At 52.3% G+C, this 22,775-nt stretch overlaps 8 protein-coding genes across 8 annotated transcripts; 4 read left to right on the forward strand and 4 right to left on the reverse strand.

Annotated features, from left to right (window-relative positions):
- Positions 1-2,732: 2,732 nt before the first annotated feature.
- GT037_003705 (uncharacterized protein) lies at positions 2,733-5,201 on the reverse strand (the record flags this gene model as incomplete). Its single annotated transcript, XM_038928752.1, has 5 exons — positions 2,733-4,191; positions 4,239-4,735; positions 4,808-4,966; positions 5,018-5,129; positions 5,179-5,201. 5 exons carry the CDS (start codon positions 5,199-5,201, stop codon positions 2,733-2,735), a joined length of 2,250 nt encoding a protein of 749 aa, XP_038788459.1.
- A 712-nt stretch (positions 5,202-5,913) lies between these two features.
- GT037_003706 (soh1-domain-containing protein) lies at positions 5,914-6,367 on the reverse strand (the record flags this gene model as incomplete). The annotated part of the gene is made up of 3 exons (XM_038928753.1): positions 5,914-6,049; positions 6,100-6,233; positions 6,299-6,367. 3 exons carry the CDS (start codon positions 6,365-6,367, stop codon positions 5,914-5,916), a joined length of 339 nt encoding a protein of 112 aa, XP_038788460.1.
- A 1,166-nt stretch (positions 6,368-7,533) lies between these two features.
- GT037_003707 (membrane associated protein pal1) lies at positions 7,534-9,295 on the forward strand (the record flags this gene model as incomplete). Its single annotated transcript, XM_038928754.1, has 3 exons — positions 7,534-7,558; positions 7,645-7,904; positions 8,069-9,295. The coding sequence occupies 3 exons, from the start codon at positions 7,534-7,536 to the stop codon at positions 9,293-9,295; spliced, it is 1,512 nt and encodes a 503-aa protein (XP_038788461.1).
- A 1,287-nt stretch (positions 9,296-10,582) lies between these two features.
- On the forward strand, positions 10,583-11,555 carry GT037_003708 (uncharacterized protein; the record flags this gene model as incomplete). The annotated part of the gene is made up of 2 exons (XM_038928755.1): positions 10,583-10,828; positions 10,914-11,555. The coding sequence occupies 2 exons, from the start codon at positions 10,583-10,585 to the stop codon at positions 11,553-11,555; spliced, it is 888 nt and encodes a 295-aa protein (XP_038788462.1).
- Positions 11,556-12,049: 494 nt separating this feature from the next.
- Positions 12,050-13,564, reverse strand: GT037_003709 (trna-specific adenosine deaminase; the record flags this gene model as incomplete). The annotated part of the gene is made up of 3 exons (XM_038928756.1): positions 12,050-13,130; positions 13,352-13,373; positions 13,429-13,564. 3 exons carry the CDS (start codon positions 13,562-13,564, stop codon positions 12,050-12,052), a joined length of 1,239 nt encoding a protein of 412 aa, XP_038788463.1.
- Positions 13,565-13,805: 241 nt separating this feature from the next.
- Positions 13,806-18,008, forward strand: GT037_003710 (uncharacterized protein; the record flags this gene model as incomplete). Its single annotated transcript, XM_038928757.1, has 7 exons — positions 13,806-13,874; positions 13,924-13,947; positions 13,995-14,511; positions 14,556-14,957; positions 15,282-16,139; positions 16,189-16,499; positions 16,548-18,008. The coding sequence occupies 7 exons, from the start codon at positions 13,806-13,808 to the stop codon at positions 18,006-18,008; spliced, it is 3,642 nt and encodes a 1,213-aa protein (XP_038788464.1).
- A 232-nt stretch (positions 18,009-18,240) lies between these two features.
- GT037_003711 (uncharacterized protein) lies at positions 18,241-19,494 on the reverse strand (the record flags this gene model as incomplete). The annotated part of the gene is made up of 1 exon (XM_038928758.1): positions 18,241-19,494. One exon carries the CDS (start codon positions 19,492-19,494, stop codon positions 18,241-18,243), a length of 1,254 nt encoding a protein of 417 aa, XP_038788465.1.
- Positions 19,495-20,548: 1,054 nt separating this feature from the next.
- On the forward strand, positions 20,549-22,201 carry GT037_003712 (glycoside hydrolase family 5 protein; the record flags this gene model as incomplete). The annotated part of the gene is made up of 1 exon (XM_038928759.1): positions 20,549-22,201. One exon carries the CDS (start codon positions 20,549-20,551, stop codon positions 22,199-22,201), a length of 1,653 nt encoding a protein of 550 aa, XP_038788466.1.
- Between the last annotated feature and the right edge of the window lie 574 nt (positions 22,202-22,775).

Consider the following 22,775-nt stretch of genomic DNA (forward strand, 5'->3'; position numbering starts at 1 on the left):
GTATGGGATTCTCTTTTGCCTACTGTTTCCGACGCGTGCATGCGCTCAGATGGCGTATTCTAGGGTTTTGTTGCGTTCGGCCAGTATTGTCATCTCGTGCGTTTTGTATTGATACCCCATACTTTTATATTTTGTGATCAAGTTAGTTTGAATAAAGTGTACGCCCCTTATCACTTCTTCATGTACATATTGTTGGGGCAGTTCACCTGCCGAACTGGCTCAACTAATGCATATACACAGTGGTTCCTATAAGGACGAGCTGTTTTTTTTTGGAGAAGCGAAAGCCTCACTACAATGCGGACACGACGAGTTTGCCTACCATCGAATAGGAACGACATGTAGTTCGACAAGCGGGAGTAGGTGCTGGGGACAGAAGCGAACCCGCCAAAAACCGAAAGACAATTCTCATGCCGCCAAAACAATTCGAGGGGCCTGTTGGGGGATCTTAGCAAACTTCTACAGCGGTGCTGCATAAACAAGCCCTTCCAGCGATATAGCCTATGGCCGCTTACGGTTGAAGTCCTAGGCCGCCACCATTCAGATATAGAACTGAGTGACGCTTCTCACTGCCGAATTCCTAACTGCAAAACCCACTTCCAGAAGGCTGGACCATAGACAGTCCACGCCGCAAAAACCTATTTTCGAGAGTGGGCAAAACTACTAGAGAGTCTCCCTAGCAGTATAGAGGTTGCCTTTAAAAATCGCAGCGAGGCTCTCGACAAAAAGATTAGAGATATACAAGGAGAATTTGTAGATATCGAGAACGCATAGGAAATTGATAACAGCGTGAACCAGGGAGAGATACAGCGCAGCTGGTCAGAGAAACTAGACAACAATCCTGCACGGGAGTCTTGAGAAAAGCGAGAACACAGCAAACCATAGCTTAAGTTCATGGTACATTTACACCCATCAGGGCGGCGTGTCGAGGAACATTAGGATATTGATGAAACAACAATCTCCTCCCCTTGCACTTTGTACATGGTGTGGCCTTTGCGATAAGTCTACTCTACACAGTAGAACAGAGCATTAGTGCAAAGCAAAGTGCTTACATGCTCAGAAAAACAGAGCGATAAGTAAAATCTTCTAGAACGTTCATATTCAGCGAATCAAAGACAAGCTCATCATCAACTAATGCATATCATAACACTTAATAACTATATTAAAACAGAAGGACACATGTCCCATCGTACCAAACAAACTCATCGACACTGCCATCAAACTCTCCTCCCCCCCTTCGCCTAACGTGTTCATCTACGGAAAACAGCAAGATGCGCGAAGAGCATTGTGATCTATCAGCTTCCTTGCTTTCACTTGGTCATACCACACTGCTTTGTACCTCCACACGGTCGAAAGCCAATTAGAAATGTGGGGCGCATGTTTGCTGCATAACCTTCTCAAACCCTCTCCTCTTGGCAATTTGAGTTATCCATATGTAATAAAGGAAAGAGCAGAAAGGACGCCGCATGACGCGGTGGGGGACAAATTGTGAGGGGATTGTCGGGTGCACACAGAGTAGGGACGTATAACTAAGATCGATGGTCAAGGAAAAGGCTTGTAAAGCAGATGATCTTGCGAATGTAACTTTCGTTTTATTGTTGTAACATCCTTGCCACTATGCATTAGTATCGTGGTTTGTCATGTAAGTATCACTATACGTATAAGCGCATACGTTCTGGATAAGTCCTGCCGAAGCCATGTATTTTTTATAGTTTACTCAAATCTGCATCCTGTAACCCGGACCATATCTTGTTCTTCGTCAACGACAGTGTGATACTCGATACCGTCATGGTTGCTGTGTCGCACTTCAGTGTGAAATTGTCAAGCGTTAAGGACAGGCGTCAGATCGAAGGCCGTCGTGGCGCGTAGTAAGAACTATTTTCGAGAGGATGGATTTCTGTACAACATTTATTAGCAACGAAGTTCAATGTGAGACATGCGGTGGATGCGCCACGACGGGTCGTGTGAGATAAGGCAAAGGAACATACAGTTGCAGTTGCAAGCTCCCGGTGCGCAGCCGCAGTCGGCGCAAGTGCATCCAGAGTTTCCGCAGCCGCCCTTCATTTTGATGTGTATTGGGAGAGGTTGAAAGTTTGGTTTGATAATTGAAAGAGTGGTGTCGTTCTGTTGCTTTGATCGTTTGCTGTAGAGAGAATCAGTCGGAGGGGTAGAAGCGGGGCACGCCTTTTATATGTCAGGGCTCGGTGACATACCACTTCCGGAACTAAAGATGCGACACCGATAGCCGCACTTACCAATGGATCCTACGCTATGACACGGGCTTTTTTCCAAGCTTGCTATTAGGCGGGTCATCGGCGAATCATGAGTAGAAAGGTGATGTATGTAGTGGCTGTGGTGGCGAATCGAGCGGCTGGATGAGGTGTCGGCGCAAGCATGTAACCTGATTTGAGCAAGTTACGTGGGAGCTAGTGTGTAAGCTTGTCGGGTGGGGCGTAGACGGTGCATGTGCCACCGGGATGTAGACAACACTGTAGATACCCTGGAATATACGAATGCGACGTCATTTCCTTATCATGTCCTGTGTACTTTCTCTTGTTTGCCAGCGAAGTCGTCGAGTTGTGGCTTTACATGTGGCGAAGATATGGCATGATGGAATAGCCGTATTGTGAGCATCCAATGTAAGTGGCCAGACATATTGAAACACCGAATCTGTTGCGCAGCCTTCAAGGCTGTTCATGCGCCTAGGGTACTCAGCTTCGACGCGTGGGATATGTTCAAATCACGCCTCTTTTCCCCATGTTGGCAAGATCGATCACCTCCTCTTCCACCTCATTCTCTACCGTGTGCTTCCCTTTCGCATTCTTGCCGCCCTTAGCCCCACTTTTGTTATTCACATTCCCTTTCTTTCCATCCTTGATGCTACCCTCATCATCGTCATCGTCTCCAAACAGAAAGCCTTTGCCCTTCATGCGTCTCTTCTCATCAGATGAGAAGGTTGAGTGCGCAGCACCGGAGGCGAAGTTTGAGGATGCCGAGTCTTCACCAAGCATCCAGGAAAAATTTGAGGATGTAAGATGCGGCCGTGAAGGGGGAGAAAGAGTCGAAGCGAGCTTTGACGGGGGTGATAATGTGCGGGCCGGCGGTGATGTGGGGCGGGAGCTCAACGGGGTAGCGTTCCTAGAGTTGGCTTTCAATGGAGTGGTCGACTGAGACGTCGTGCCCAAAGAGAGAGGTGGAACACTGGAGGCTTGCCCCGATGACATCGGAGATTGAGGAGTCGGAGAAGCCAAGCTGATCGCGGCTTGTGCAGTTGAAGCTTGTTCCGTTGCTTCATCGACGGGAAGTGGCAAGGAAGAGTCATCAAGATAGACTTGAACAAACTGCACTTTCGCGATCGCAAGGCTAAGGGCTTCCATTGCTTCTTTCCCTTTTTCATCATTTTCTTTTGCTTTTTGTGCCTCATCACGCTCCCTGTGATACTCCCACAAATCTCCGACGGCAACTTCTAACATCTTAGCTAGGCTCTTGTTCCTGCGATCCAGCTCTTCCATCTTCTTGAAAGTGTTGGCTGAATGCACCCTTTCAAGGGTTGGTCGCCCGCTGGCAGCGGCCGTACTCGGTTGACCGGGCTTTCGGAACTCTCTCCCTCCAGAGCGTGGTGTCGACTGACCGGAGTTTGTCGCTGACTGATAAGCTTCGACGTTCTTCCTCACTTCACCTACTGCATCCCGTAAGGCTTTCCCTACACCCCACTGCGAACCACGATCTAGCACGTTTTTGGCAGCACCTTGTATCAAGGCCTCGAAACCAGCGCCCTGTTGAGTCACAAAACTCCTTGGTGACCCGATGCTTTGGCGCGTTCGACTGGAAATGAATGAAGGCGATGGCGACGGTTCGCGGGCGTTGACTCTTGGCTCGGGCTCAATGATAGGCGCTTGCTTGCCATATCGCGTGATGATTTCTGCGCCACCAGGTGGAGTAAGGTGATCGCGAAGGTACAACGCGTCCTTTATGAACGTATATGGGGGCGTAGCTGGTTCGGGATATCTCAGTAGAAGTGCAAATGCTTCATTCGTGTCAGCTGCCATCAGCTCCCATCGTATGCGCAACAGCATAGCTATTGAAATCATGTCAGCGAGCTCTAGCGTAGAGTCTATCGCAAAGAGTGCGTCCCACATGTCGAAGACAGCATCGAGTGAGAACTCTCGTCCGAACAGAAGGCGTATCCAGCGTCTACTTGATGTTAGACTAGTCAAGTACAGATGCATGTGGTAGCTTACAGAAGGAATATCTGAGGCACGATCTCCAGCTTTACGAGGTGGGTATGCAGTTCTGGGTCTACCTTTGGTAAGCTGCCTTCAAATATCCTAGAGCTTCGTGCAAGCATTGGTGTATCCTTGGTTGTAGATCCAGTTTCAGCCGGCGCGTAGAATGATTTTGCTGTTTGCATGATGATGGAGAAGAGCATGTGCGTATCATGCTCAATGTACTCCGAGTCCAACATCTCAGCGAGACTGTGATCCATTGCGGCAGTGTTCCCATCGGTCGCGTCTATCGCATCTCTTTCCACAACCCATAGCAAAGGCGCGAGTATCTCGTGCATGCCTTGGCGATATCCTATATCAGGATGCATTTTGCACCAAACAAACAGAATATCCAGCATCATGTTCTGAGTGGCAGGCTGGCGGAAATACACATTGTCCGGCATGCATCGCTCAATATCTTGGAATATCTCGGCACGGAGTTCTTCGTCGGCACGGAGGGCTACCCATGGTGACTTTTAACACTTAGTACTTGTCAATAAGCGATATGTCTGATGGCGGCGTCGGCCGGTCGCAGGTGTACACACCTCTGATAGTTCGCTCAATGGGTCGACCGAGGACTCGAATTCGTCTGGATTTCGTATGGCACGGAGGTAGTGTGATCGCAGAGAGTTATACGTCTTGCGCGCATGGCTGAGGTGGGTAGGCCACGACGAGCGATCAAGCGTTTTGAAAACGAGGAAGATCTAATCTTCCCATGAGCGTTGAGAAGGGAGGAAGGGCGCAGTGAACGGTACCTTCCAACAAACGGACCGGAGTCCTGCGGTGATCTGGGGTTCCTTGTGCGCAGAGACGTGAATCTTGAGGTCGGTCAGGGAGTGGAAGTCGTCGAGCTGCCGCCAGTGCTTTCTGTGCAAGGTTAGAATTGGAATCACATAGACGCACAATGATAGCTCACTCAGCTTCGGATACAGAGCGCATAGTGCAATATTGTAGAGAGCAGTGTGAGTACTGTGTCGGCAATGTCCAAGCACCCTGTTGGTAGCTCTGCGCTGTGATGCAATAGCACGCTGCGGGGCAATTCGAGCCGACCGAGACGTCACGTGGTACATGGGACGCTCGAGCTTATCCTAGATATCACGGAACGCTTGGAAGATACGCATGGTAGTGTATCCGACGTGTTTGCTAGGATGCCGCTTGTAAACGTGCTGTTGAGTCAGGGTCAGGGTCTGTTGTCTGTGTTGCATCTGGTTGCTAGAGGGAACGATAATAGATCACGACGTCACGTAACTGCATGACACGAATGCGATCAAGGCACAGTACTGCGTAGCATCGGACGATGGTGTCTAGCATATCTAATAGCCTAGTGCGTAGTGGCTTTCCAATTCCATCTCCACACTACGCTCGCTAAGAACGGGAACAGAAGGATTAACTTCACGATGCAGGATCTTAGGCTGAATGCCAATGGCGACCCACGGAAAGTCGCATGCGGGTGCGGGTGCGAGTGCGAGTGATGGAACGAGCTCGAGTCTATTGAACCAAACTTGCCTCGTGCTTCTCAACTGCCCACTTGTCGGACTGAAGATGACAAAGTCGAGGGAGACGTTGCATAGTGACGAAGCTAACCCACAGTGATCGACGATGTCTCAGCTTTACCAAGCCACGTGCGAGCAGACATGGCTGGTGTTGGGAGTTAGTCTTTCTTCACTGGGACTGCGTTGCGCTGGCCTTCTATGACGAGCCTGTCCATGAGACCCGGGGCTAGAATGTCCTGCCGGAAACGCTCCTGCTGCAGCCATTCTAGCGCACGCAGCGTGGGGCCAGGGTGACTGAAGCGACGCGATCAGTAAGCAGGCGGTGAGATGGGCGGTGGACGTACTGGAGGAATTTGATGTACTTTGGGTCTTTGAAGTACTGCAGGTAGCCGAGGTAGGCGACGAATTCGGGCTTGTCGAGCGTCTTCTGCTGGGCCAGGTAGTTGAGATAGACGGGATTGGCAAGGCACTGGACAAACTAGGCGTGTGTTAATGAAGGTCAAACAGGGGCTAATGACGACGCAGTATAGGGGAATTGCGGACCTCGAGCTCGAGCTCAAAGCGCGAGTAGCCTCCCACGCCCGGGGCATCTTGGGTCGTCTCGTGAGCCATGGCTGGCGAGTTTGACAGCTGACGGTGGATAGTCGGTATGGGAGCGGCGCTTGTAGGTCACACTGAGGCTGAAGAAAAGCAGTTCAGGGTCTTCCCCGCAATTCCCAGGTTGCGCAGAGTCGGCAGCTAATCCAGTTGGGTATGTGAGGCGGGCTAAGGATCGCGCACTTGCACAAACAGGTGCAAGGACAGCAGGGTTGAGGAGCTTGTGTAGAGAAATCGAGTCAAGTCTGCGGTCGTGTCAAACGACAGGTTGTGTTTCGGGGGTGGTTGAGGGGGTTTCAATGGGCGCGCGCCGTAGCTGGGCAGGCAGAGCAGCACTAGACGCGATCAAAAGCCATCGCAGAGGCTGCGATTCAGCCAAACAGCAAGTGCATATCCAGAGGTTTGTTGTCCCATGCGTTGCCATGCAGCAGTGCACTGAGTGCAGCTCGGGCCCCGACCCCACAGGCACAGCGGATTAGCACCCTGATTTACCGTCTAGACAGTCTTTTCCGGCCAAAGTGGCTGCGGTTTAGGAAGCTCGTGATCGGGCGCTCGAATCACAGCCGGACGGTGCCACGGAACCACGCACCCACGGTCGGTGTCTTGCGGTAAACACGAGGCCCAGCTAAGCTCTGCCTCTAATCCCGCCTCTAAAAGCCCCAACTAGGCCGCTCTTGCCCTCGACGGTCTATAGCTCAGGCACTCCTACTACCACCTCCTGCCTCCTCCTGACTCTGCCGCTTGATCGTCTGCCATCTGCACCATCTGCACCACCTGCTTTTTTGCTTTCCTTCTCCCTCACCACCTCACCATCACCACCACCACCACCTTCACCACCACTACCCGCGCATTGCTGTCTTGTATTCACTAGGCGTTGCATAGACTACTAACGGGCCTCAAACACGAGCCATCAAACACGCGCCCCGCCCGCCTGTCGTCTGCCCGCCAACAGGGCCCGTCTATCCTCAGCACGAAACACAGCAGAGCATCGGTACCACCGCCGGTCTTGGGAAAATCCGCTGCCGCCCCTTTTGCTGCTTCTGCTCTACGCGAGGTGCGCCGGAACAGGATTGTCCCCAGTGCGTCACCAGCCAACAATTGCACAAAGCACGCCTGTCGTCTCCCGCGGCGCCAGTGTTTGATTGGGCCGCCCAGCAGGGTTGTGAGTAGCGGACGGCATCATGTTTGCAGAGCCGTCAATGCCAGGTAAGGCTCCTGAAATGGCCTGTTTCACCGAAACCGCTGCCTGTGACGAAATCGGACGCGCCGCTGATCATATTGCTTATCTACAGAGAGGCGACCCTCGCCAGGCCTGCAGCTCAACCTCTCCTCCAACAACCCCTTCCGCAGAGCTGCTTCACCCGCCTTCCCCTCGCCCGCCAGTGCCAACCGCTCGAGCTCGGGCAGCAGACCAATGTCGCGCAATCCCTTTATATCTACCTTCGAGGCCGAATTTAACAAGGAGGCATCCCGAGACCTCGTTGACATGTCTGCCACCATGAAGGACTCTCCCAAGAAATCAACCTTTGGCTTTGCCGCCGAAGAGCTCTTTGTATGTTCACCTCCCCTTGCACCCCAATTGCCTGTGACGCGACGGGTACCGACGTCGTCACGTCGTACAAGCCACATCATACCTCAGCTGTATTAAATACGGTACAATCCCTAGTCGCCATTGAGCCACCCAACATGGACCGCTTCAGGCGCTTCGTGATGCAGTTTGCTGACTACCCTGCTCTTACTCAGGCCAACCTCACCATCGATGACAGCGACAAGAAGCGAGCTCCCCCACCACGCCCGGCTCCTGCCCGGAGCGGCACAGATCCCCGTGCAGGCCACCGCCCATCTCGCTCCGAAGAGGAGAGGCGCGCTGAGCGCATGCGTGAAGCTTCTCGCGGCGGCTCTCGACCACGCGGCCCTCCCAGTTCTTCGCGTCCTCCCCACCTGAGCAGTCCCGAACGCCGTGAGAACCGCCGTCCTCGACGCAACTCTGAATCCTCCATCATCGACCGAGGCTCGTTGGATCCGCGTGAGGAGCGCAGGCGCAGGGAGCGTCGCAGAGAGCGCGAAGAGCGTGCCAAAGATGGTAAAGATAAGAACGGAAAGCGTGTCCGCAGGCCACAGGGTCTTGATCTCATCGACAAACTCGATGTGACTGGCATCTACGGACCTAGCATGATCCACCACGATGGACCATACGATGCTGTGCAGCCCCACCGGAACCGTAAGAAGGACCAGCGCGCACCTATGCATGCCTTCCCTGTCGGTTCGGCCAATAATACTCTAGGTGGCTCCGGACCGCTTAACACCAAGATTGATCTAGACAGGATCCATGGAAGAGGTGCTGAGGGCTTCACCGACTTTGCCGGTGCCGAAACCGAGTGGAAGAAGCCTGCTCCAGTGGCTGCAGAGTTCAGTGCAAAGGGCCGAGAAGACATTGTGCACGGCGAGCAGACCCACGGTCTTGGAACATCCACTTTTCTCGAGGGTGCCCCGGCATCCCGTAAAGCGATCCAGGAAGAGTCTGACGCTCAGCGACAGAAGCAGCTGGCTGAAGGTGGTTTGGGCCGCAAGAAATCCATTGCCCAGCGATTCCGCGGCATCTCTCAGCCCCGACGTTATGGTGATGGTCCCCGCATCACCTCGCCCGAGGCACGTTACGGATCTGCCACCAGTCCAAGTGGTCCTTACAGCGCCGGAGCCATCTCGCAAACCAAAGCAACAGAGCAGAACCCATTCTTCAGCGACGACTACGACAAGGCCTATGATGCCAAGGGTGCAGCTATTAAGACCAACGAGGGCGGACCTTCGCCACCTCGAGGCGCTGCGCTGCAACGATCCATCACGACAGATAGTGTAGGGTCTCCTACTGGTGAGGGCAAGCCCAGTGGTGGATTCCTTAACCGGGTCAAGTCTCTGAAAGGTGGACGCCGACGCCCTGCTTGAGAATACATAGGCAGGGTTGGATCGACTTGACCACTTTCTCCGTCATCTCAGAACTACCTCAAAACACAAAAAGACACGACGTGCATAGCGCCATAGCGATGACGGCTGACAGTGCCTATTTCTCCTATTGTCAAACACATCCTTTCGGGACATACACTTTCCTTTCGTCCGGCGCTGGGGTAGTTTGAACTTGAAAAGCACGAGGTCTGGATACCACTCATGTGTAACAGAAATCATGGCGCTCCAAAATGCTTGACAAGGGTCTTTTTTCTTCAATCACCAATCTCCAACTTTTCAGTCGAATCACTTTTCTTTTAATGCGAAGAAATTGGGCTACTTTGTGTAGCTTCTACAAACAAGTTTGCGACACTTTGGGGGGATGCAAGGCGTGAAAAATCCGTAGCTTGAATCGAAATTTACAAAGACCAAACCGTTGCGCCCTACCGTATCTGCTATCTTAGTAGACGTTGCTTCAGAAGCAAATCAGACATGCACGTGTGAGGCCGTTGATTTGCCCCCCCTTGATCGCCATCTAGACCTGCTCGATGTTCAGGGGCAGGAGATGTCCCACCAGGATCGACCTTGACGCGTTTCTGTCGCCCAAAACCCCCACTCAGCCTACTGCCCAATCTTCGATGCGCGGACCTGGATGCCGCTGCTGCCCCTGGCACATGACTTACATCGCCGACATGTTTCTCAGCCGCACCCGACCAGCACTAAGATCGACAGCGGACTTTTGGGATCGCAAGCCACCATCGTATCCCCCCAGCATGATCTTCGGTGCCACGACTCTGAGGGATGTGTATGGTATTGGCCAGGGCGTCAGTTGCTCGTCAGGACTGATTGGAAGCTAGTGGATGCCTTGATGTTGGGTTGAGCAGATGATGGATATGGTGTTGGCTCGGTAATTTGTACTATGAAGATTTGAGCGAGCGAAATTGCGGAGTTTACATAGGAACATAGACACGTTCCTACTTTGCTAACTGCTGAATTCAATGTACGCGGTGCGTATATGTCGTTGACCCTGGGATGGAAGTGAGACAAAATCCTGAGTATAGGAGAATGTTTCCGAATCTCAACACGAAAGACTTGTCGTCACGTAACGTCTCTCATAGATTGTGTGCTTGCTGAATTTAGTCATACCGTGCGAAGTTCGAGTGTAACTTACATGAGTTGCCTACATGGCGCGCGCCTTCTCCTTCCATCTTGCGCTAGCACTTTCCTTTCCGAACTCGGTTCCGATTGGCCTCAGAGTCAACTCACAACCATGCGGCTAGCAGCAGCAACATGGCCGCCGTTGATATCACCTCAAATGGGTTGAGTGAAAGCGCAAGACCTGCAGAGCCGCTACTCGCATCCCACTCGATCGACGACAAAGACCTCAGTGAGCTGCTAGAGAGCTTGTGCAGCGTCAGTATCGAGAAGAAACGACTGCGGAGTGGAGTCAAGAGCTTCGATGATGCACTGAGCGGCGGACTACATAGTGGACGGATTGTGAGAATCAGCGGAGAAGCTGGAGCGGGTGCGAGCCAGGTGAGTAATATGAATATTACTGTCATCGAAAATTACTTTCTAGAGAAACCGTGAGGATGGAATGTTCGTATTCTAATATTTTTAGATCTGCTGTACCCTACTCATAGACTCTCTTCTTCAATATGAGAACTCGGCGGCTGCTGTTATTGATACAACAGGCAATTTCGATGTGGTCCGATTGTACGCAATGATTGTTGCACGACTGTCTCAACGACCAAGGCTCACGGCTTCACTGCACTCTGCAATCAATCCAGAACCCGGAGCTTCGACCGAGGATCTGTCAGCCAGGATTCTGGACCGCGTTAAGATCATGCGGGTTTTTGATTTTGTTGGTGTGAGAGAGGCCATCGAGGAGCTTAAGGATGATATTGCAGGGCAGAATGTTGCGGAACCCACCCTGGTAAATGAGAAGATGAAAGAAGCGCTACCAGTCGAAAAGGTGAAGATGAAGCGGACATATGTCGCGGACTCTGAGGACGAGGAAGACGACGAGGAGATGTTGTTCGATTCAGAATCTACCGTTACCGCAGCAGCACAACCAGCAAAAGACCAAGAAGGAGCGGAGGCACGACAACTCGAGCCAGTGGGAACGCTAGGAATCACGCACGCGGAAGCAAAGCGAGGCTACATCAAATTCATGCTAGTCGACAGTTTTGCCCATGTCTTCAACCCATTGTTGAGAACCGATTACATTCGAGGTATTTGGTCACAATCACATTTTCATTGAGAACAGGAATGATGACTAGCTCCCAGCGAATACCATGGCAGCCTCTTTGTTCACCACTCTCACAGACTTAACAAGGTCTCATTCACTCCATACCCTCCTCACAAACCCGGCTCACCCTCCCCGCGCTTCCTCACCGAAACGCTTTGCACCACAGAATCAACTAGGTCCTCTGCCCCAGCAACAACGTTGGAACCCGCCTCTCCCGCCTTCCATCTTCGCGAGCAATGACGCTGTACCTGGCTTGATGGATCTCCTAGGAAGATATACAGACATGGAGATATTAGTGAGTCGGATACCAAGACGGCCACTGGATGCGAGAGTTCACTACAGTGATACCGAGAGGTCAGGACACAAGAGAGGCGTTGAAATGGTAGGTGTGTTGGAGATAGTGAGCGATCGGTGGGAAGGGAGGAGTGGAGCGTGGGGTACGTTTCGCGAGGGAAAAGATGGAATCCGAGATGTTTGAGATGGATTCAATACACAAGAACACGATTCTAGGGTGTTGATAGTGAGGGTTTGATGGAGAAGTCGTCGTCACCAGTGTTTCTTACCCATCCCTTCAAGGCTTTGCGTATGTCTTCTTTAGCCCTAGTCCTCTCGATGAGCTCTTCAGATCCTTTCATCTCCGCATACTTCCTCTTACGCAGTGCCCCACTCGTCACCACTGTTCCACCTAGTACTCCCGCCAAGCGCAGGCCTTCTAGCCACAATCCCCTTCGGCATATCTTACTTGCTCCTCGAGGGTCTAATTGCTTCCGGCCCTGCATTACGCCGCCAATCAGAGTCTCCTGCCAAGTCGGTGTCCACACCGCAGATATGTTACTAGGCACCGCTTTTTCGGTAGAGCATAGTGCGCGGCGTGACCAAGTAAACTCTCGATCTGTGGGAAGGATGGTGAAGGGCTGGAAGCGGTAGCCGCCTTTCCACTCATTCGAGTCAAGACACCTGAGGCGACCGGACGAAGAGAAGGCGCGTTCACAAGCTTGTGGTATGTACTGGGAGTCTGGTAGCACCAAGGTTTCCAGGTAAGCGTTCTGAGGACTAACGAATAGAGATGATGTTGATGAGAGCAAGGATGTGGCTTGTTTCACTGCAAGCTTGTCTGTGCAGGATTTGCTCAGCGTAGGCGGCGCATCTGGTCGCGAAGGCTTCGCGCGAACGACGCCCAAAAGAGAGAAGTTGGATCGCCCCCGGAGTGCTGAGGCCTCTCCTTCATCACCGGAATGTGGTGTGGAGGAAAGAGTTGGCGGCGTACTGGTCCACGGCGTTGCATCTTCTTGCGCAGCCATAGTGAGCTCCATGCTTGCGTCTCCACAGGGTGCTTCAGAGCAGTACATGTGAAGGGATACATCTTCTCGGATTGTGAAAGGCTGCTGTAGGTCTCTGGTTTGTTCGTCAGGTGATACTTTTCGAAGAAGGCCGGACGTTGGATAAGGTGGCGTTGATATGAGAGTGCATTCGTCCAAGAGGTAACGGTTGAAGGCTCGAATGGCGATGACTTCGGCGTGCCAGTCGTGGAGGATGTTACCGTGTGCGACGGGTAGTTTGTTGGCAGGGAGACATTTCATGCCAGTGCTGGAAAAGGCTCAGTGTATGTCCATAGTCGCTAACCTCGTCTACGAGCAGATTCTATGCAATAGCTAGCTTGTTCAGGGTCAATTGAATCAACCCCGTGCGCCCTGTCTGACCTGTATGGCTGATACCTCACCCGGCGAACTACTGGGCTACACGATGCCCGTTTCTTGAGAAAGCACCCTTGGAGGTCGGCTGATGGAAATGGCTCACCCTAAAGATACACATGATAGGCTTTGGCCTTCACTAAGTCATGAGCATAAGCAAGTAAAGCTCCTTCCGGATGCAAGTGAGCGATTACCTTTAGATAAGACGATTCCGGCGAGGGGCACCCATTCCCTCGCGCCATCGTGGCGGGGTCTCGGCTTCCTCTTTTCAGGTAGCTGAGCAAAAGCCCGTAACACGCAGTCTGCGATGGCATTTGCATCTGGGGGCATGGCAGTGAGTGCAAGTTGTGGGTGGAAAGAGTGTGGGCGGAGTTAGGGCTCGGATGATCCGGGGAGCCAGGCAGAGCCAGGGTCCATTGTTACCTTCGCGGTCGCAAAGCATCGCTCCTGCTACTCAATCACAAAGAACCCTGTCACACGCTCAGTACGAGTAAGACCCGGGCTGCCTTCACCTCCACGTACCGCCTTGGTTTTAGTCCTCTCTCCTCAACATGCAAGCGTTTGGTGAGCAATGGCCATGCGCCGCACCGTCGCATTTGCGACTCAAACACTCACGATTGCAGTACCCAAGAACCGACGAGTAAGACAGAGCTAGTACACGGAAGCTGCATGGGCTGACATCTGCGCAGCCAAAGTTTGACCTGCACCTAAGAGTGAGCTGCCCGTACCAAGGCGTAGGATGCTATGTTGACGACGCCAGATAATCGACCTGAACAACGTACCACTCGTATCTGGCACATCGTTTATAAAATGGCACCTCTCGCATTCGACAGCCGCCGAGCATCGTGGCCGCACAGCCAACTGCCAGGTCAAGGACCACAAAGTCGCCTACAACTACGACATCACCCTCCCTGTCCGCCTTACTGTTGACAAGAATGGCATGCTACAGGAGTGTTGCATCGAGTTCGAGGTCGTGCAAGAATACGGCAGAGGCTCGGGAAGAGGCGAACGCATCACACTGGGAATCATTAAGCTCAATCTCGCCGAGTACATTGAGCAGAGCGAGATGGCGGCCATGGCGGGTGAGGAGCCAGGCGTCACACGGAGATACCTCATGCAAGACAGCAAGATCAACAGCACGCTCAAGCTTGGGATATACATGAAGCAGACGGAAGGCGACAAGAACTTCATTGCGCCTGCCCTAAAGACGGCGCAAGTTTTCAGTGGTATTGCTGGTATCATGGCAGGAGAGCAGGCCGAGCTTGAGGATCACGGAGGTAAGGCGCACCCGACTCAACCACGCTTGTACTCATATCCACAGTTGCGCCCTCATTGACGAGTAAGTCACGCGAAGCCGGCGAACTCCAAGACATGTATCGACGTACGCTCGCCGCATATTGGTCCGCACAACCCGGTGAGCTCAAGGCAGACGAATGCATCGAGGACATTTTTGCAGGAGGAGATGGATGGGGCGATCGCGAGAAACCATACTCTCAGCAGCCGCGAGCCCAGCCCTTGCGGTTCGCAGCGGGCGATAGCAGCAGCTCTGTGAGCGAGAGCGAGCCCAGACACATGCGCGGCAGCAGCAGCTCTCATCGCAAGTCGCATGAGACACTGCGCCCTGGAGACACAAACTCAAGTCACTCACCCAACGTGCGGGGCAGAGGAAGTCTGGAGCAGCAGGCATCGCAGATGAAGGCGGAGGCTGCGCGAAAACGACATCGTCCACACCACGAGGTGGATGAATTTGATTTGCGAGAAGACCTAGTCAGCTGGCATCGTCCAGCCTAAGAAATCCCAATGTAGCACTGTAGACACAAATCCCAGCACCTAATATCTAGCTTTGAAGTGACGCAACATACTATGTAGTATGACGCGCCTCGCACGTGAAAGCGCGATGGCAGAATTGGGCGGTCACGAAAGTTGATGCACGCATTGCACTTTCCAAACCCGTTACAACCATCACCATTGCACGTCTTCACCACGCCGAACTCCTTCATGCTTGCGCCCTGTACCTCTAGTGCATTTGTATGCCTCCGATGTGAAGCGCAAATTGCCCGACGGCGACTTCCTGCCTTTGCTCGTCCACGATCCCACGCCAAGTTTTCCGCATCTACTCGCCGCCACGATAATGTCGAAGAGCTGGCGGTGCCGTCGCAGGCGCAACAACCAAAGCTGAAGATCACAAGAGAAGTGACGCCCCTGAACCGACTAAGGAGAAAGAAGGGGGGTGGAGTCATACGAGAGACAGCAAATTTGGGCGTGAAGCGATTGGGCGACGATGCCGATATTTTAGTTCTGAGGGAAATTGCAGAACTGACACCAGAGAAAGCCGCCGAAAACCTCGAAGAGCCTGAAAATACCGTATCCTCTGAAGCTCCTGAAATCCCAGACATAGTCGCCTCGCTGCAGGAGGAAGGGAAGGCCGTCACGTCGGAAGAGATATACGAGCAGATTGAAACCTTGCGGCCGAAAAATGATAGCGGCCTCGATGAGCCGCATTATGTCAAGCAAACGACCTTTGTCAAGCTTAGGAAAACACTCATGAATGGTTTCACACATCAGCAGTTAATAGCATTCTATTCGGTCGCTAAGAACATACGGAAGGAGAAAGTGAAACAGGGTGTCATAAACAGCATCAAACAGAAGCCAGGATCAGGAGACCAGGATCGGTCGGTAGAGCGCTCTGAGTGGCAGCCTGGTACCACGGATATCACCCAGCGCTTGCCTGGCGTCGATCGTCATGTCAAAATCAAACGTTACCGTAAAAATGTCAGCAAACAGCTGCTCGTTGATCGCATACTGAGGGACGTCTGGAATCTCATGCTTCTGGAAGAGATAGAGTCGCCTGGAGAGCTTGAGCTTTCCCTGCAATCATGGCAGTTGGCGCTCCTGAAGGCCGGCGGTACGTACATTAGCACATGTCATCATGAAATTCGCTGACATGGTTGCAGAAAAGGAAACACTGTTGGACAAGATTCGACGGACCCGGCGAGCAAGACTCGATGTATACAAACAGCACGGCATCCTTCGCATCACAGCAGATAAGACCACAGCCGAGTACGCTGCCGACGATATCGAAGAAGCTTTTCAACGCACGGAGATGAAGGGGATGAACTTGAGCAGCTATCTGCATCAGAATGCTAACATCGATGTTACATCGAACCCCAAACCAAATTTGGTCTCGTTGTTCTATACACAGAAAGACTTCGATATTGTCTCGATGCTGACTCGTACGAGTATCGAGGCTGTCGGCAAGACCATGGTATGCCTGGGTTTTGTATCACGTTCTGAATGTAGCTGATTCCTGCAGTTAACGATCAGAGGCTTCGACAAGAACTCTATAAACGAAGCGAAACGAACACTGATCCGCTTCCTGCCTTTCGAAGAGCCAGTTACACGTACTTTTGATACGCAGCAATTGGGAAATGACGATAGCGCAGCATTCTTATTGCCAGTGTTCCCAGAAGACAGTTCTGTAGAGTACAAGTACCGCAGAGGTGATTTAGGACGTCTATCGATGCCTATCGTACGCCTCACGGAACCTGAATATGTTGATTCTGAGGCCGAGAAACTTGCGAAAGCCCCGAAGACAGCATTGCACGCTCTAGTGAACCGCACTACGGCGACCGTACTACAATCTGCCTCTGATGTGTCACTGCCTACACATGAGCTTAACCATTGGATCCCGGAACCGACATATAAGCTCTCTGCTGAATTTGGTCAGGTATTGTTTCCCCTGAAAGATGCAGACTCAAAACGAGTAGTAGAAGCAGCGCTCGCCCAACCATCTCAGTCGCCTTTTCTGCCGACAATCCCTGGCTTAAATAACCTCCTTGCCTCACCCAATCTGACAGCTACTGCGCGCTTGCAAACGCCATCTTTACACTACCAATTCAGACCTGATCTCTCGAACGCGTCTGACCAATTGTTCCCCAGTCTCAACGTACAGATGCGTACTGGCAGGAGTGGCGCCAGAGCAACTCTTCACAAAATGACACTCAGCTTCCAGCAACGCATCCACGATGTTCTGCTCCCTGATAGAGCATCAGATGTACGATTCTATCGCCGTGGAAGTCTGCACTTCAGCGTCAAGGACCACAACGACAAGGACGTACAGGCATGGGTCGATGCTGTGGTAGAGAACATCGAGAGTGGCGGCCGCCTCACCGCTCCACCCCTTCGCATCGAAATTCCCGAGTGGACTATACCCGGAGTTTCGAGTGAGGAAAAGGGGACGCGCAATGTCACGTACCACTTCTCTGGTGTCCAATTTCGGCAATCTGTCACCGGAAACTTGTTCGGTGAAGACATCTCATATAGCACAGTGCAGTCTGGCAAATTTGGTGCAAAGGGCGGTGTACTCACGGCACATTACGACGGCCATGGCGATAGAGAGTTGCGCAATGAAGTTACCGTCAAAGCTTTTGTGGAAAACTGTTTGGATATGGTAGACCTGATTACCGATGCCAGCATGCAGACACTGCCTGTGTCTAGACAGCTTCGCCCACGGTATGGGAATAGTGAACGCAAGGCGAAGAGGAGCGAGATGTCGACTAGTGAATCTCAAGCTGCCCACGAAAACGTCAAACTGGCAAACGGTGTTCTTGAGCCTTTGGGGCAGCATCCTCACCATAAGGACGATGTTAAGGTGGAAGAGGATATGGAGGTTGATATAAAGGTGGTAGAGGGTCAGCCTGCAGGTGTGAAACAGGAGTCACGATCTGACGGCCCACGTGCGGAAAGACAAGACGATACTACCCGCACTTTGTAATGAAATCGAACTCACCTCCTCAAATCAACCTTCTATGACGCTCGTGGCCATGACTTGATCGACCGACATCTCGTACACGGGCTCACAATCAGTATTGCTAGCACGGAAAACAAGATGACAATTGGATGAACCAGGATTTCGCAAGGGGAGGATACTTTGTAGTCTGGCAATTTCAATCGTTGCTAATACAACAACGGGAGCGAATATTCGTTGTTGATTGTACTTGAGATATCTACCGCGAGTCTTGCATAAGCTGCAGCAGGCCTTCCGCCGCATCACCCTTTACACCGCCGACACTGCGAGCCAAGCTATACTGTTGTTGCTTGAGTCTTTGGAGTCTATAATGCGGGTCTTCTTCCCGCAGGTTGATGCGATCCGCGTCGTGTTCACCTATTTGTATCCTGGACTCAGAGGGCGGCTCGTAGTAATTCCTAGCTCGGATGGGTGAGGAGAGCTGATCAGGAGCTACAGAATTGGGCAGCTGAGGCCCGGGCGGTGAGGAGGAAAGGACGTATCCGGGTACCATACGTGATGATGCTGGCATATTGCCTTGTGGGATTGCGAACTGAACTGGTGCAGGACCAAGTTTACTTATAGGACGGAAGGGATCCAGATTTGCTTGCACAAAAACAGGTCCTTGATCGCGTCGCGGGGATGATACAGTGATGTTTGGTACGCGGTAAGCGCCCAAAGACTCGCCGGAAGACGTCATGGCTGTTGATCTCGACGCGTTGAGCGCGTCTGACGGGTAAGAGGCACGGGCTTCGTAAGGCCCGATGATATCCGCGTCGCGCTTAGTGACCTGGTTCGTCTTGATCTTGTACAAGCCAAACTTGAGGCGTGTTCGCAATTGTTCGGCACGCGACCTCCTCTTTCCTTCTGTGACTGCCGGCGCGGGGGCAGCGGCCGGCATCGCTACACGTTCTCCGTGTTCACTCTTCTGACTGGCGCACAAATCATAGTTGAGAAGGTCAGAAAATGACTGGTTGCTCTTCTGAGAAGCTTGCATTGGCTCTGGTTCGGGCGATGGTGTTGGTGTGGCGCGTTCGGTGGGTGATCCGGGGTCCGCGAGGCCGATGGGATTGTTCTCCTTGCAGTTGTTAGTGGCGTGAGAAGGTGCAGGGCACGATGTATCATCTACCGTATATTTCTGGACAGCGTCGGTGGTTAGGCGCGTGCCGGTGCTGGAAAGACTCTCGTCGCAGGCACGAGCAAGCATCTTTACGCTCTCGAGAGATTCAACACCTTCAACTTCTTCGATGCCCCTCTTCTTGCTATTTGAATTCGTCTGGGGAGTCATGAGGTTTTCCTTGCCGATAGGGTTCGTTGGAGTGTGCGTCGTGACTTGCTTTAGTGGGCTTTGGGCGCGAGCGGCTTCAGCTGGATCGTAGGCCTTTGGGGTAGAGGGTGTATTGATGGCTTTGGAGGTGAGATCACCAAGCACGCGTCGCGAGGGCGTCTTGGAGGGAGTATGTTGAGAAGCCATATTTGGTCTCTGTGGTGTTGTGGCGCTCATGTTGTCTCTGCGGCTTGTCGGCTGTTGCGACGCGTTAAGATGGGGACGAACGACGCGCAGGGGTGCACTGTTGATTTACGGACAGAAGACTAGTAACAGAATGGCAATGAGTCTTTCCAGCTCCTTTCAAACTTCAAGTGAAAGATATGAAAACAGAATTGGAGTTGTGGAAGATGCGTGAGAGCAGTCGCGTCGTGGTTGGGGAAGTCGCATTACAGGCGCCAGCCGACGCGATTGGGTGGCATGTCAGGGTCCAGCTTGGCGAAATGGCGGGATGGCGCCTCGACTAGTAGAGCGAAAAGTCAGGACAGTCCGCAGGTACTTCAACTGTACTCCGCGTCTAGTTGTGTACATTGTCCTCTATCCTCATCGTGCTCTGAATCGGCAGTAAACACGATGAGCCTTCCGAGAGACACACTGCGGCTGTTTGCTATTGCACCTTGCACAGTTGCCGTTGCCGCAAGCTCTGATGCCCCATCATGAAGGCCGCTATCAATACATCCAACTAGTGCACAGGTTGGGCATTTACGCGTCAATTGACCAACTCTCTCTCTCTCTCACACACACACACACGACTCATGGCGACCGATATACAGTGATCATAGCAGACGCGTCCTGAGCGCGAGCACGCTCGAATTAGCCCAGGTACCGAGGCAAGCTGGGTAATTGGCCCACAGATAAGATAGCACGATAAGATGCAGCCACAATTCGTGCACGCACCTGCATGCATGCCGGACGCACTTGCCTACCTACCGGCTCTCCAGTTCCTTGCTTTACGTCATCACAAAGATGTAAATGCGTGGTTACGCGGCTCCACCACGGCTCCACCACGGCTGAGGCACACCTACTAAACTGCACCCAACATTCGGCTCACAACCATCACGACAGAGGATACGCTCAGACCTGAGACCCAAGACATTACTCGAGTCCTGCTACATGAGTCATTCTTTTCAACATCAGTTGGTATGTTCCTTGGTCAATGCATACCCTCACCAGCACACTAAATGAGATCAGCGCATTCACGATGAAGGGATTCCTTCAAAAAGCCAAGGCGGAGCTCAAAGGCTTTTCTCAGCGTGACGAGTCTGGTAACTCCCATTTTGTTGGAAACCAACAAGCACAACATCAACAGCACTCTCCCCCAGCTCATCAGCAAGGTGGCTTCGGTCACGACCATGGCCATGATCAACACCATGGTATCAGCGACCCGACAACGCTGGATGTTCTTCGCTATCGCTATCACCATGGAACCAATCTTGGATCTGTTTACGTTATTGAACGATGGCTTCAGGGTTCTCGATTTCCTGATGGTGCTGAGGGATCAAGCGAGCTTGCAGCAGTGCAAGCCTGGGTGGACAGGGTTGGTGTCGCTGAGACGAAGCAAAAGTTCGAGGAGCACTGGGCCAATATTATTCACGATAACGCCATTGGATGGCTTGCTAATGTGGCCAACTGTACAACTGTCCGCCTGCCCATCGGCTACTACGACCTCCCAGGCGCCGTCTTCACCCAGGGAACACCTTTCGAGCCCTATGCTGAAATCTACACAGGAGCATGGGATAGTATTCGCACCCTAATCCAACGTCTGCGCGCACGCTCAATCGGCGTTCTGATTGATCTGCATGCACTACCAGGGGGCGGAAACGCGCAGGAACACTCAGGCACTAACAGTGGGCGTGCCGAGCTATGGACCAATCCCAGTAACCGTGCGTTAGGTGTTCGCTGCTGCCAGTTCATTGCAGAAGATACCAAAGCGGGAGCTGAGATTGCTGGTCTGCAACTCGTCAACGAGGCTGAATGGGAATCAGAGCGCATGTATGAGTGGTACGACGAGTGTATAGCCGCCGTGTCCGCCATAGACCCCGGAATTCCTATCATAATATCTGATGGCTGGAACCTAGACAAAGCGGTAGATTGGTCTTTGCAGAAGAACTCCATATACTCGCATCCGCAATGCCCAGTGGTGGTTGACACGCACTATTATTGGGCTTTTACAGACCAAGACAAAGCGAAAACACCACAGCAGATCATCGAGGAAGCTGGCACCAAGCTAGAACAGTTGGATGGTAAAGAAGGCTCTGTGCATGATCGCGGTGCAGTACAGGTTGTTGTTGGCGAATACTCCTGCGTTATGACTGAAGACTCTTGGGCCAAGGGCGGCGGAGTCCCCAAGGAGGAGCTCGTACGACAATTTGGTCAAGCGCAGAGCAGAAGGTACCAAGAGAAAGCTGGCGGCAGTTTCTTTTGGACCTGGAAAATGGATTGGATGCCTGGCGGCGAGTGGGGGTTTAAAGCTAAAACAGAAGATGGGAGTATTGTGCCACCCCAGTACACAAAAACGACCGCTGATGACAGACTCCGGATGACCGAAAAAGCTAGACACGAGAAGGACGGGCGTATGCATGAGGCGATTCAACAGCACGTGTCTTATTGGCGCGGCGTGGATCCCAACGGTCACTATGAGCACGAAAAGTACGAATACGGCTGGCAGGTTGGTTATCAAGATGCTCTCGGCTTCTTTGAGGGCAGAGGAACACAAGGCGACAAAATTGGCATGTTCGAGATATGGATCCTCAAGCGGATTAGAGAAAGTGGATATAGAGGAGGCTTCACTTGGCTATTCGAGCAAGGTCTGAGAAAAGGTGCACAAGACTGCTACTCTGCAGTGGGTGTTTAGGGTCTGTGCACGGACTATGTGACCCCCCTCTACTGCCGTTTCTTGTATTGCCTCGATCACAAGGTGCGTGCTTGGTGCGATGATGTTATAGCCAACAGTAAGAATATTGATCTTTTGTGGAAACCTTTTGTGGAACACCTAAAGGGACGATGCGCTCCAGTAACAAACAGTGTACAGTTGACTTTAAGTGTACTGGATCACTTCTTCTTCTTGATGCCCTACTATTGATACCTCTTTCACCCTCGAAACTGACCTTGCGCAAACCTTCGACATCTAGGAACCGCCGGAATCACTGACAACCGTCATCTCATGCTCTCTGATATTCCTGAAAATGCGCCTGGCGAGGCATTATTCTCGTTTTACGATACACCCTTTAGGCGGCCCTATCAGGCCTACTGCGTAACGGAAGCTTCTTCACGCCCTCCAAGTCCGGACCCTCTTGTTCAGGAACCCTTTTGCGCATCCGCGCCACCCTTGTGGCCGGCCGCTGATAAGGCACACTTTACGGACACTGAAAGATTCGAGCAACACAACTCCCGCATTCAAGCTGCGGCAAGCAGTCCTGAGCGATATG

This window comes from Alternaria burnsii (genome assembly GCF_013036055.1).
Source record: "Alternaria burnsii strain CBS107.38 chromosome Unknown 730, whole genome shotgun sequence".
NCBI lineage: Eukaryota > Fungi > Ascomycota > Dothideomycetes > Pleosporales > Pleosporaceae > Alternaria > Alternaria burnsii.